General features: G+C 42.1%; 1 protein-coding gene across 2 annotated transcripts in view; it reads right to left on the reverse strand.

The window, feature by feature from the left end:
* Positions 1-116: 116 nt before the first annotated feature.
* The window catches only part of kif16b (kinesin family member 16B), a 122,871-nt gene continuing 108,280 nt past the window's right edge, over positions 117-14,707 (reverse strand). Inside the window, exons 26-27 of one of the 2 annotated variants that reach the window (XM_033026286.1) lie at positions 6,229-6,312; positions 117-1,457 (exon numbers count right to left, since the gene is read on the reverse strand). In XM_033026286.1, the coding sequence (XP_032882177.1) occupies positions 1,299-1,457; positions 6,229-6,312 (243 nt within the window). In that variant the 3' untranslated portion in view covers positions 117-1,298. The remainder of the gene's footprint in view (positions 1,458-6,228; positions 6,313-14,707) is intronic. The other variant, XM_033026287.1, reaches the window with a different exon arrangement.

A 14,707-nucleotide genomic window follows, 5' to 3' on the forward strand; every position in this document is an offset into this window, starting at 1 on the left:
ATCGGCAGCATTCCTGGATAGGAATGGGTGATGTTTCGGGCCGAGACCCTTCCTCAGACTGCAACAATTTGCTAATTTAATCAAGTGGAGCGGATTGTTTCTGGAAATAATGCTCCTTGTGAAGGTACCGGTTTATTTATTTCGGCAAAAGTTTTAAAACTGTGTCCTGGAGCTCATCTTCAACTCAAAGCTTGAAATTATACAGGAGAATCAGGAGGAAAAACACCTCTGTTACAACCATCAGCATTTAATCTACTCCAAACATTGAACGCTTCTCTCTCTCTCTCTACCTGACCCGATTATTTTCAGCTTTGTTTTTATTTTTAATTCCCTGCATCGACAGTACATTTAGATAAAGCAATTACCCGTGTAGCTCTTGCAATAATTAGAGAATAACATCTTAGAATTGTACTACACTAAATATAAATTTACTGTAACGGGAAATATTGTCTAAAATGTTCTACATTTTGTCTAAACTTTAGTCCAAACGCTATACAACAAAAGCTTGGCCATAGCTATGGGTGAGCCACGAAAGCTGCTGCATTGCTTGGACTGGGGTTTTGAGGAGTTATAACTACCCATTGTTCTAGATCCAAGTGAGCCACTAACTTCCATCAATCAAATTTACCACATGTTCCAGAGGATTGAATAGAAAAGAGCAGAAATGGAAGATCGATATTTTCTTGTAGACTCAGGCCTCTGTCCACACCCAGAGACACATAGGACTATAGATTGCTGCAAATATTTAAAACAATTGTCTTAAACTAGTGGGACACATAACAAAATAAATGAATCAAACATTTATTTTTTTCCCCCCCAGAAATGTCACCATGGAACCATAAGGGACCTGTAAACCTATTTCTAAACAAACTTATTTCTCTTCAAAGTCGATCTCTGTAGTTTTAATAAAGTGAATAGAATTAAGTGGTAGATTAAGTCATAATTACGATGAGATAAATATCTTTTGTTTTGTCTTATCGAGATAAACAGAGGGTAAAGAATAGATCATTTTCAACTGGTGTGGTGAAATATTTACACCGCAAGAATCCACATTTAGTTGCTGGAGAGATCTATTATAAATGGCCTGTGGAAGCAAAACAGTAAACAAAAAGCCTATAGATATTACATGTAGAATACTTTAAACTTTATGGAGGTGTTTTTTTTAAATATTTAAAAAATATATGAAACAGCACATGCTCATTGTGAGATAATCTGCCTGCATATTTAGAAGATTTGGATGGAAAGTGAAAAGGCACTGCTTTTGGTCCTGATTGCTACCCGTTTTTTTCCTCATTTAATTATCCAGTTCCGTGACTGCTGAAGTCGAAAACTCCTTTCCTGAAGAATGGCGTAAACTCACAGAGGGTGTGCTTCGACAATGTAAAATCTTCTTTGTATAGGTTCAGTGGTGAGGTTGGAGACTTCAAAATCAACGCGAAAAAGTTCCTGAGGTATCTCTGCAAAAAGATAGAGTAGAGAACATATTGTAATTCATAAGTTCATAAGTGATAGGAGCTGAATTAGGCCACTCGGCCCATCAAGTCTATTCCGTCATTCAATCATGGCTGATCTATCCATCTTTCCCTCTCAACCCCATTCTCCTGCTTTCGCTCCAAATCCCCTGATCGCCCATACTAATAAAAAAATCTGTCAAACTCTGCCTTAAATACCCAATTGCTTCATCGGTAATGGCAAATTCCGCAGAATTTTAAACTGGCAGAAGGATCTGTAACCCGCAAACACAGATTGAGTCATTGGCAAAATAATCACAAGAGAGAGTATTGGGAATTTTTTCATGCAATCAAAAATTCCCTTCCTTAGAATCATAGAGTGATACAGTGCAGAAACAGACCCTTCGGCCGAACTTGCCTTAAGGTTTAGGTTTGTTGTCATGTGTACTGAGGTACAATGTAAAGCTTTGGTTTGCATGCTACCAATAGAAACATTGAAAATAGGTGCAGGATTAGGGCCATTCGGCGCCTTCAAGCCAGCACCGCCATTCAATATGATCATCCAAAATCAGTACCCCTTTCCTGCTTTCTTCCCATATTCCTTGATTCCGTTAGCCCAAAGAGCTATATCTAACTCTCTCTTGAATACATCCAGTGAATTGGCCTCCACTGCCTTCTGTGGCAGAGAATTCCACAGATTCACAACTCTCTGGGTGAAAATGTTTTTCCTCATCTCAGTCCTAAATGGCTGACCCCTTATTCTTAAACTGTGACCCCCTGGTTCTGGACTTCCCCAGCATCGGGAACATTTTTCCTGCATCCAGCCTGTCCAATCCCTTAAGAATGTTATATGTTTTTATAAGATTCCCTCTCATCCTTCTAAATTCCAGTGAATATAAGCCCAGTCGACCCATTCTTTCCATTCCATTTCTATCCAAACAGATTGTTCAATACTATATATCAATACAATCAAGTCGGACTCAAGTACAATAGGTAGAGCAAAGGGGAAGATACAGAGTGCAGGAAACAGTTCTCTGCATTGTAGTGCACTAGTTTCAGAGACAAAATCAAATGTCAGAAATGAGGTAGAGGTAAAATGGACTGCACCCTAGCTTATGGAAGGACCATTCTGAAGGCTGATAACAGAGGGGGAAAAGCTGTTCCTGAGTCTGGTGGTGTGCGCTTTCCAGCTTGTGTACCTTCTGCTGGACAGGAGAGGGACAAGTCTTTGATTATGTTGGCTGCTTTTCGGAGGCAGCATGAAATGTAGATGGAGTCAACGGTGGGAAGACTGGTGTGTGTGATGGTGCACTCACGTGGGCTGTGCGCTTTGCACGTGCAAAATCCTCTTTGTACAGTTTTCAAAGGTAACATTGGAGACCACTTTTAAGATTTGTAATGCACTGCCTGAAGGTGTGATGGAAAGAGAGTCATCAACAATATTTTGTAAGGAATTGGACATATCTAAAGGGAAATATTTGTTGAGCTATGGGGAAAGAGCAGAAATGAGTGGGTCGTCCAAATTGTTAACTTAGGGAGGGTATACATGTCCGAAGAGACCCGAAACGTCACCTATTCCTTCTCTCCAGAGAGCCTGGCCCGTGAGTTACTCCAGCTTTTTGTGCCTATCTTTGGTTTAAGCCAGCATCTGTAGTTCCTTCCTACACACTGCCTTACATCCTAGTCTGAAGAAGGGTCTCGACCCGAACGTCAGCTCCAGAGATGCTGCCTGTCCCGCTGAGTTACTCCAGCATTTTGTGCCTGCCTTATGACCTACTGTTTCAGAGAATTCTATAAATTCAACGCTCAACTTTAACCTTTAAGATAATGTAACTGGAGGTGGCTTGAATATACAATGGTACTTTTGCCTTTTGAAGGGTGCTGACATCTTAGACTCTCCCACTAGTGGGAACATCCTTTTCCACATCCACTCGATCCAGGCCCTTCACTATCCATGGTATTAAATTTACAGGTCTCCCCATAATGGGGATTGGACGACCGCAGCTAGCAGGTGGTGATAAGCCTGAAGGATTATTACAAACATAACAGCATGCATCCAGAGATTTTTTAAATTCACACCGATATTTTACTGTCCTTTAAAATGTTATGGATACTAATTTTAACAATCTGGTTTACAATGTAGCACCAATAAACACTTAGTAAGCAACAATGATTGGATTTATTCCTGTACATTATTTCAAAAACAATGAAATGAGAAATCAGAAAAGAAACAGATCTTGACATCAATCTCAAATATACACATGTTGAAGGAGCAGTGGATGGTTTGAAGGAGGAACTAGTTAAGGTACAGCAATGATACCGTCAGATGAGTGAATGGAGTTTAATTTAGTTTAAAGATACAGTATGGAAATAGGCTCTTCAGCCTACCTAGTCCACATTAAATCGCCTGTTCACACTAGTTCTAGTTTATCTCCCCTTTCCATCCACTCCCTACACACTAGGGGCAATTTACAGAGGCCAATTAACCTATAAACCCACGCATATTTGGAATGTGGGAGAAAACCAGGGCACCAAGAGGAATTTTGTGGGGTGACAGGGAGAACGCGCAAACTCCACACAGACAGCACCTGAGATCAAGATTGAACCTCCAGTTCAGTTTATTGCCACATGTACAGAGGTACAGTGAAAACCTTTTTTGCATGATATCCAGTCAGCAGAAAGAAAATACATGATTACAATCAAGCAATTTACAGTGTACATACAGTGCATTCAGAAAGTATTCCGACTCCTTCACTTTTTCCACATTTTGATACATTATTCTAAAATAAATTAAATTCTTTTTTTTTTAAATCATCAATCTACACACAAAACCCATAATAAAATAGTGAAAACAGGTGTTTAGAAATTTTTGCAAAGTAATTAAAAAGAAATAACTGAAATATCACATTTACATAAGTATTCAGACCCTTTACTCAGTACTGTTGAGGCACCTTTGGCAGCAATTACAGCCTCATGTCTTCTTGGATATGACGCTACAAGCTTGGCACACCTGTATTTGGGTCATTTCTCCCATTCTTCTCTGCAGATCCTCTCAAGCGCTGTCAGGTTGGATGGGGAGCGTCGATGCTCAGCTATTTTCAGGTCCCTCCAGAGATGTTCGGTCGGTTTCAAGTCCGGGCTCTGGCTGGGCCACTCAAGGACATTCACAGACTTGTCACCAAAGATATAAAGCCACTCCTGCGCTGTCTTGGCTGTGTGCTTAGGGTTGTTGTCCTGTTGGAAGGTTTTTTTGTTTTTTTTTGTCCCAGTCTGAGGTCCAGAAAGCTCTGGAGCAGGTTTTCATCAAGGATCTCTCTGCACTTTGCTCCGTTCATCTTTCCCTCAATCCTGACTAGTTTCCCAGTTCCTGCCGCTGAAATGCATACCCACAGCATGATGCTGCCAGCACCATGTTTCACCGTAGGTATGGTATTGGCCAGGAGATGTGCGGTGCCTGGTTTCCTCCAGACGTGACGCTTGGCATTCAGGCCAAAGAGTTCAATCTTGGTTTCATCTTGGTTTCATCCTTTAGGTCCCTTTTGCAAACTCCAAGCGGGCTGTCATGTGCCTTTTACTGAGGAGTGGCTTCTGTCTGGCCACTCTACCATAAAGGCCTGATTGGTGAAGTGATATAGTTGTTCTTCTGGAAGATTCTCCCATCCCAACAGAGGAGCTCTGGACCTCTGTCAGAGTGACCATCGGGTTCTTGGTCACCTCCCTGACCAAGGCCCTGATTGCTCAGTTTGGCCGGGCAGCCAGCTCTATGAAGAGTTCTGGTGGTCCCAAAGTTCTTCCATTTAAGAATGACGGAGGCCACTGTGCTCTTCGGGACTTGCAATGCTGCAGAAATTGTTTTATACCCTGCCCCAGATCTGTGTCTCGACACAATCCTGTCTCGAAGGTCTACGGACAATTCCTTCGTCTTCATGGCTTGGTTTTTGCTCTGACATGCACTGTCAACTGTGGGACCTTATATAGACAGGGCTGTGCCTATCCAAATCATGTCCAATCAATTTAATTTACCACTGGTGGACTCCAATCAAGTTGTATAAACGTCTCAAGGATAATCAATGGAAACAGGATGAACCTAAGCTCAATTTTGAGTGTCATAGCAAAGGGTCTGAATACCTATGTAAATGTGATATTTCAGTTTTTTTTAATTACTTTGCAAACATTTCTAAACACCTGTTTTCGCTTTTTTTTAAAATTATAGTGGTATTGTGTGTAGATTGATGATAAAAAAAAAAGAATTTAATCCATTTTAGAATAAGGCTGTAATGTAACAAAATTTGGAAAAAGTGAAGGGGTCTTGAATAGTTTCTGAATGCAATGTATACATAAGGGAATAAAGTTTAGTGCAAGGTAAAGCCAGAAATGTCCGATCAAGGATAGTCACCTGGATCTCTAATGATGTGAGATGGCAGCTCTGCCAACTACACCACTAGTAGAGGTGTTTCAGATTAATTTTATTTGGTGTCACAACTGGAAAAGTAAGTGAGTGAGCAGGTAGAACGTAGAGGATGAACGGAATATCTGTGATCCAGTAGAGACCAAGATTATCCAGGTGGGACAATTACTGTTGTCTTTGTTTAAGAGACGGGATGAACACCGGTTAGTTTAGCTGATCTAGCTGAAGGTGTGTAAATAGAGGGAGATGAATGAAGGCAGATTTAAAAAATAATGCCGTCAGTGTTGTGTTATAGGCATTTATATTCACAGCTAAAGTTCCAGTAATATTATGATAGGATAACCTGAATAAAGACCAAGCAAAGCTTACCTCTAAATGGGATTGTCTCTCAGCAATGACTCTTTCATCCCGATTACCAAATAGTTTTTTGGGAGGAAATTCTAGACTGGCGATCTGGAAATGGGGAACAATGCAATCCTGAGTTTCATTGATCATTGTAGCAATGGTGAACTGAAAATTTATTTAGCACATCATCATGTCACAAACTCATTCTGAAAAATTTGTCAATAGATTGATAGACTGAGTGGATTAAAATAACCCAGTTTTATTATTCACACTCAGTAATCACCTGGTGCTGTATATATTTCCACTTGAGAAGGGAATAAAATATTATTTGGGCATTTTTCATCAATTTCAATGCCTTCAAGATTAATTTAGTTTCGAGATATAGCATGGAACAAGCCCTTCGGCCCACCTAGTCCATGCCGACCACCGAGAGCTGATTCAACGTTATCCCACTTTCTCATCTAATTCCAACACACTATGGCAAATTTTACAGAGGCCAATTAATCTGCAAACCCGCACGTCTTTGGAATGTGGGAGGAAACCGGAGCACCCGTAGGAAACCCAAGCAGTCACAGGAAAAATGTGCAAACTCCACACAGAGAGCACCCAGGGGCAGGATCGAACCCGGGTCTCTGGCCCGGAGGCAACAGCTCCTCCCAATGCGCTAATGTGCCGCCCTAATTCATAAATGTCTGTACCAGATATATCGATAGTCACCTGGGTTAAATAAAGTTTATTAGTAATTCATACAAAAATCTTGAAACCTTGCACAAGTAATGTATGCAAATTATAATTGTATTTCCTGCCTTTGAGAACAAAGCCAAAATAAAGGGAAGAATATCAATGCAATTAATATTAGATTATTGCCCTGGGTAAAATTCTGCAGAAAAACTGTTCATTCCTTCAAATGGAAAATTAGACCCGAAGGTGTATAATGTTCAGTGCAAGCTCTCTAATAGATCCAAGGAACAAAAATGTAAATATAATGCACAAAACAAACCAAGAACAAGCACCCCGAATTATTCTCACTTTCAAAGAAAATATCCCTCACCTCAAACAGACGTTTATTTCTAATATCAAAAAGAAATGCTGGGTTACACAACAGGTTAGGCTGCATCTCTGAAGAGGAAATATTTAATGTTTCATTTCAAAGACCATACACCGTCAAATTAATCTGGAAATGTAACATAATTGTCCCCCCACTTATGCTGCCTGATCTGCAGAATAATCTCAGATTTGTCTGTTGCTGTTTACCATTTTCAGCACCTGCAGTTACTTGCTTTTCATTTCTTATTTCCTCCCTCAACCTCCCAACTCTAGAGTATTAATGTTAGATTGGTAAATAGGCAATAGACAATAGACAATAGAGGCAGGAGTAGGCTATTCGGCCCTTCGAGCCAGCACTGCCATTCAATGTGATTATGGCTGATCATCCCCAATCAGTACCCCGTTTCTGCCTTTTCCCCCATATCCCCGGACTCCGCTATTTTTAAGAGCCCTATCTAGCTCTCTTGAAAGCATCCAGAGAACCTGCCTCCACCGCCCTCTGAAGCAGAGAATTCCACACACTCACACTCTCTGTGAGAAAAAGTGTTTCCTCGTCTCCGTTCTAAATGGCTCACAGTGGCACAGTTAAATTCTTAATGGCACTAAATGGCACAGTTAAATTCTTAAACTGTGGCCCCTGGTTCTTGACTCCCCCAACATGTTTCCTGCCTCCAGCGTGTCCAAACCCTTAACAATCTTATATGTTTCAATAATATACCCTCTCGTCCTTCTAAACTCCAGAGTGTACAAGCCCAGCCGCTCCATTCTCTCAGCATATGACAGTCCCGCCATCCCGGTATTAACCTTGTAAACCTACGCTGCACTCCCTCAATAGCAAGAATAGCAATAAAGAACAATATACATAAGATTCAGATTCAATTTTAATTGTCATTGTCAGTGTACAGTACAGAGACAACGAAATGCATTGTTATAAGTGATAGGAGCTGAATTAGGCCATTCGACCCATCAAGTATTCTCCGCCATTCAATCATGGTTGATCTATCTCTCCCTCTCAATCCCATTCTCCTGCCTTCTCCCCATAACCGGACACCCGTACTAATCAAGAATCTATCTCTGCCATAAAAATGTCCTAAATAACATGTATTAGCATGCGCTGAATAAAAGCATTTGCTTCACTTACGTCACTCCAAACCATCTGAACATATTTTGATCTGAATTATATTGCATTGTTCAGAAACCTGCCATCATTGTTCCGAAGATTATGGAGACACCTCTCACTGCAGTACTGATTTGAAATGTAAGCTTGCGATGAGGTGGGAGTTATGTACTTTGCACAAGTGAAAATGTTTACTTTCTCTTATAATAAACCCTCTTTTCTGATCTGCCAAAATTAAATTGAATTTCATTAAAATAAAAAATAAACTGCACAAAATAATAAAAATCTGAAAACTACCAACAAAAGCTGGAAACACTCAGCACGTGAAAGAACCATCTATGAAAGAGAACCAGAGATAATGTTTCCAATCCATAGAAGCATAGAATGTAGGTGCAGGAGAGGCCATTTGGCCTTTTGAGCCAGCACCGCCATTCAATATGATCGTGGCTGATCATCCGGAATCAGTACCCTGTTCCTGCTTTTCCCCATATCCCTTGATTCCATTAGCCCCAAGAGCTTTATCCAACTCTCTCTTGAATACATCCAGTGAATTGGCCTACACTGCCTTCTGTGGCAGAGATTTCCACAATCCTTCATCAGAATTGGTGTAGAAAATCTCATTATCAGAACAGGAGTAGCCCTATCGAAGCAGTGGCCAAGAAAGCACATCAACACCTCTAGCTTGGCACGTCCCCAACAACTCTCACCAGCCTCTGCAGATGTGCTGTAGAAAGCATTTTATCGGGATGCATCACAGCATGGTTTGGGAACAGCTCCAACCAAGACCACAAGAGGTAGCAGAGAATTGTGGACGCAGCCCAGACCATCACACAAACCAATCTCCCTTCCATTGATTCCATCTACACTTCACGCTGCTTCGACAAGGCCACCAGCATAATCAAGGACCAGTCTCATCCCAGTCACCCCATCTTCGCCCGTCAGGCAAGAGATGCAGAAGTGTGAAAAAGCATACCTCTCCAGAGACAGTTTCTTCCCAGCTGTTATCAGGCAACTGAACTATCCTACCAACAACTGGAGAGCAGTCCCGGGCTACTATCTACCTCACTAAAGACTCTTGGAGTATCTTTAATCAGACTTTACCGTGCACTATGCGTTATACTCTTTACCCTGTAGCTGTACACTGTGAACTGTAATCATGTCTAGTCTTTGCACTGACTGGATAGCACGCAACAAAAAGCTTTCCACTGTACCTTGGTACACGTGACAATAAACTAAAGAAATTGGAAAAAAGATACAGTCAAGGAAGCTGTGGTTATTTGTGTAAAACAAAGTGCTGGAGGATTTGTGGAGGGAATTTTGAGTTGGGATTCTTCTCCAGTCTGAAGAACTCCTGCACAGTCCAGTCCTGTCTCCAGCACTGTGTGTTTTGCTCAGGATTTGCTCCACAGTATCTGTGCTCTTAGTGTGGAACTGTTTGCTCGCTGATCTCGAGAGATGTATCGAGAAGGCAAGAAAAGTGTCAGGAAAGGGGCATGTGAAAACAAGAGCCAGCAGAGAACTGGCCGCTAAAGGTCATAACCTTTCTGGGTTTGGAACAAGTGCCGGGAGCAGCAACAGTCCAGCCATCAATGTAAAGGCAAACAATGTTAGGAGAACTTGACCGAGTTAATTTACAGTTTTGCCGACTTTAGAAGGTGTATTTATCAGTTCCAAGTAACAATCTGCACGTTAGTTAGCTGGTAGCAAAGTGCTTTATTCAAAACGGGTGATTAAATCATCCCCTTGCATTTGAAGGTCAGTAAAACTTGAAAAACAATACAAGATGTTTAGTTTAGTTTAGAGATACAGTGCGGAAACAGGCCCTTCCGGCCCACTGGGTCTGCGCTGACCAGCGATCCCCGCACCATCCTACACCCACTAGGGACAATTTTTACATTTACCAAGCCAATTAACCTACAAACCTGTACATCCTTGGAGTGTGGGAGGAATCCGATAGTCTCGGGGAAAACCCACGCAGGGCACGGGGAGAACGTACAAACTCCGTACAGACAGAACCCGTAGTCGGATTCAAACCCGGGTCTCCGGCGCTGCATTCGCTGTAAGGCAGCAACTCTACTGCTGCGCCACTGTGACCAAAGATCCTATAGTCAAGATAGACCACTCCCGCTAAATGCAATGGGCTGACGTGTAGTACGCAACGGAGCGGAACGTGGGCCTTTTTTTCATCCATTTCAGTAACCCAACCCGACTTTGGGTATCCCTCTCGCAGTGTAATCAACGTTGTGGGGGGACAGTTTGTGTTAATAAATTATAATTCTGAAAATGAGAAGATTTTTACCAAATAACTTTTATTTTTACGAGGATGTTTCCGTAACCGGCTTCCGTCTCCGCATTAGTATCTTTGCTCCGCTACGGGATCTTTGGTGTGGAGACGGAAGCCGGTTACGGAAATGGGGCCGAAAATTACCCATGAATCTGCCCATGACCATACTACGTCTTTTTCGTCGAGTGGACTATTTTGATCTTTGACCGTGACCGCCCAAGTGTGTCAACTCATCTTACGGAAATGCCAGTACTCAACCCCTTAGGCTGCTGAATGGAAATATTAGTTCTTGGGAGTAATGTTAAGGGAAGAGACACATCACTATCTCATTCATCACAAATGCACAATAACCATTGCAAATATCGATACACCATCCCCTTGGACACACTATTTAAAGTACACAAACACGTTAAGATACTGAATTCCTTGGGGCTGCTCAGCAATACTGTAGTTCCCACCAAAACGCCCTTCAATGTTCCTTTGTAAGAATAACTTCTGGCAAGTTTCTCAACTCGTATTCCGCGATCCGATTGCAAAGATTAGACAATTTATATAGTTGACAGCAAATTGCTTTGCCTCACTGATGGAAAAGACATCTTGCAATTCACTGGCCGAACCAAAAATGAAGCATCAATAAATTCTGTACATTTTACTTTATCTATCCCTACAAAATATATGGGTCATAAAAACAAGCAACTAAATTCCAACCATTGCTATGATAGAAAAATATGGAGATGAGGAGAAAGTGTCATTCAGACTATCTTACACATTTTTGCAGCAACAGACAATCTGCAGCATGTCATCTTTTTATGCTTGAAAATGTGGGATATTAATTCTCTCTCCGGATTTGCAACTGTAAATCACTGCAGTCTTGAGTTTAGTTTATTGTCACGTGTATCGAGGTACAGTGAAAAGCTTTTGTTGCAGTCAGCAGAAAGACAATGCGTAATTACAATCGAGCCATAGATACATGATAAGGGAATACCATTTAGTGCAAGGTAATCCAGCAAAGTCCGATCAAAGATAGTCCAGGGGTCACCAAAGCGGTAGGTAGTTCAGGACTGCTCTTGGGTTGTGGTAGGATGATTAAGTTGCCTGATTACAGCTGGTTAGAAACTATCCCCGAATCTGGAGGTGTGCATCTTTGCAGCAATCATGGCTGCATGGTGTATGCAAGGAATATTTCAAATATTGAGTCATACAGCATGGAAATAGGCCCTTCAGCCCAACTTGTCCATACATCATATATCCCTCTAAACCTTTCCTATCCATGAACCTTTCCAAATGTCTCAAAAATGTTAATTTTCCTTCTCTGGGTAAAATACATTGTGCATCTACCTTGCCTATTGCCCTTTTTATCTTGTACATCTCTTCACCATCACCCTTCATCATCCAGCGCTCCACGGAACAACATCCTAGCCTGCCCAACCTCTCCCTATAGCTCAGGCCCTCAAGTCCTGACAACATCCTCGTAATTGTGTGCCAATCTAATGGGATAATAACAGTGAGCACAAGGCAACCGATTGTGAGACACCTCCGACTGAATAGCAATAACTCAGATTCTACAGAAAACTAGGCGAGGCACCAAGTTTCAACGTTTGATGCAGTGACATCAGACAATAGGTGCAGGAGTAGGCCATTCGGCCCTTCGAGCCAGCACTGCCATTCAATGTGATCATGGCTGATTATCCACAATCAGTACCCCGTTCCTGCCTCTCCCCATATCCCCTGACTCCGTTAACTTTAAGAGCCCTATCTAGCTCTCTCTTGAAAGTATCCAGAGAACTTGCCCTCTGAGGCAGAGAATTCCAGACTCACAACTCTCTGTGTGAAAAAGTGTTTCCTTGTCTCCGTTCTAAATGGCTTACCCCTTATTCTTAAAATGTGGCCCCTGGTTCTGGACTCTCCCAACATCGGGAACATGTTTTCTGGAGATCTGGAGTAATTTGGAAGCTAATAATGGATAATTTATCACTTAGACTGTGTGTTTTGCTTCATAAATAAGCAAGTTCTGAGCAAAAGTCAATATTATGACATTGGCAATAGCTTTGCATTTTACTGAGTGAAGATGTTGGGTAAAAATAAATTACATTCTTGCACAGTAGCGCAGCGGTAGAGTTGCTGCCTTGCAGCACCGGGGGCCAGGGTTTGATCCCAACTACAGGAGCTGTCTGTGCGGTGTTTGTACGTTCTCCCCGTGACCTGCGTGGATTTTCTCCGAGATCTTCGGTTTCCTCCCACACTCCCAAGACGTGCAAGTTTGTAGTTTAATTGGCTTGGTGTTTGTGTAAATTGTCCCATGTGTGTGTCGAATAGTGTTAATGTGTGGGGATCTGCGGACTCCGTGGACCGGTTTCCGCGCTGTATCTCTAAACTACTGCTTTCTAAGTGTTCAGCTGCGGACATTCAACACCACAAGGATCTTCTCGTTGTCAGCATTGATTCCGACCACTGGAGAGATTTCTCTTTGAACTCCAAGTAAGTTTAATTTTGCAAAGTCAATCACACAACAGCAGACATCAAGGAGGATGTACTTTCAGATCTTCCTAGACATAACTCTCACAGACATGACAGAATCAATGTTGTAATTTGATCGAGTAGAACTCAAACTAAAGTCAGGAGATAATGAGTTGTCGTGGGAAGAAACTGCAGATGCTTGTTTAAACCAAAAATAGACCCAAAATGCTGGAGTAACTCAGCGGGACAGGCAGCATCTCTGGATTGAAGGAATGGGTGACGTTTCGGGTCGAGACCGTTCATCAGACAAAGAAGAAGACAGATGAAGAGTCTCGACCCGATTCTCCATTTGTTGTCTATCTTCAGAAGATAATTAGGTGGGGTGTGAGGGAGATTTATCAGCCATGATTGAATGGTGGAGTAGACTTGATGGGCCGAATGGCCTAATTCTACTCCTATCACTTATGATCTAATTATGCAGTAGACACAAAAAGCTGGAGCAACTCAGCGGGTCTGACAGCGTCCCTGGAGAAAAGGAATGTGAAGTTTCGGATCGAGACCTTTCTTCACACCGAGAGTCATAGGAAAGGGAAACGAGAGACAGAGACGGTGATGTGGGGAGATATAGAATAAATGAAGGAAAGATATGCAAAAAAATGATAAAGGAAACAGGCCATTGTTAACTGTGGACTAGGTGAAAAAGAGCAGACAATGAGATCAACAAAGACGGCTTTGGCACTGGGTTGTAAACTGCCCCAAGTGAAATATGAGATGCTGTGTTATATGCATCTTTGCACAACATTTGAGTCGGGAGTGTTTTATTGTCACTATCCCTTAAATATCTTAAAAGGGAAACAAAATATGTTGGAAATATCCAGCAAGACAGGCCTTCATTGTGGACGGAGTAACAGAGTTAAGGTTTTAAGTTGAAGACCTTTCATCAGAACCGGGGCCGGAGACAAAATAAGGTGGTTAGACTGCGGGGAAGATGGAAGAGGAGAGACGTCACTGATCATATCGATTGCCAGTTTTAAATATAAGTTTTCTTCGACTTTACTGATAACTTTGTATAAATTGACACCAGTCCGAATAATTGTCCCGACCCAAAACGTCACCTATCCATGTTCTCCAGAGATGTTGCCTGACCCCCTGAGTTACTCCAGCACTCTGTGAAACGTCACCTATCCATGTTCTCCACAGATGCTGCCTGACCTGCTGAGTTACTCCAGCACTCTGTGAAACGTCACCTATCCATGTTCTCCAGAGATGCTGCCTGACCCGCTGACCCAGCCAGTGATAATTTGGCTGTGTTACACCAGCCTGACCCAAGGATGTAATGGAAAGGTCTGTGCCTATTGCAACAAAGCATGTTTTTTAGTTTTAGTTTTAGAAATACAGCCTGGAAACAGTTCTTTGGCCCACCGAGTCCAGGCCGACCAAAGATCACCCGTACACTAGTTCTATCCTACAAACTCGGGGCAATTTACTGATCCCCTGAGGTCCCCACCTGCTTTAAAAGGGCATCAATTATACCGGTGCCCAAGAAGAGTAAGGTGACATGCCTCAATGACTATCGACCAGTGGCACTAACGGCGGTG

The sequence above is a fragment of the Amblyraja radiata genome, chromosome 8, assembly GCF_010909765.2.
Source record: "Amblyraja radiata isolate CabotCenter1 chromosome 8, sAmbRad1.1.pri, whole genome shotgun sequence".
Taxonomy (NCBI): Eukaryota; Metazoa; Chordata; class Chondrichthyes; order Rajiformes; family Rajidae; genus Amblyraja; species Amblyraja radiata.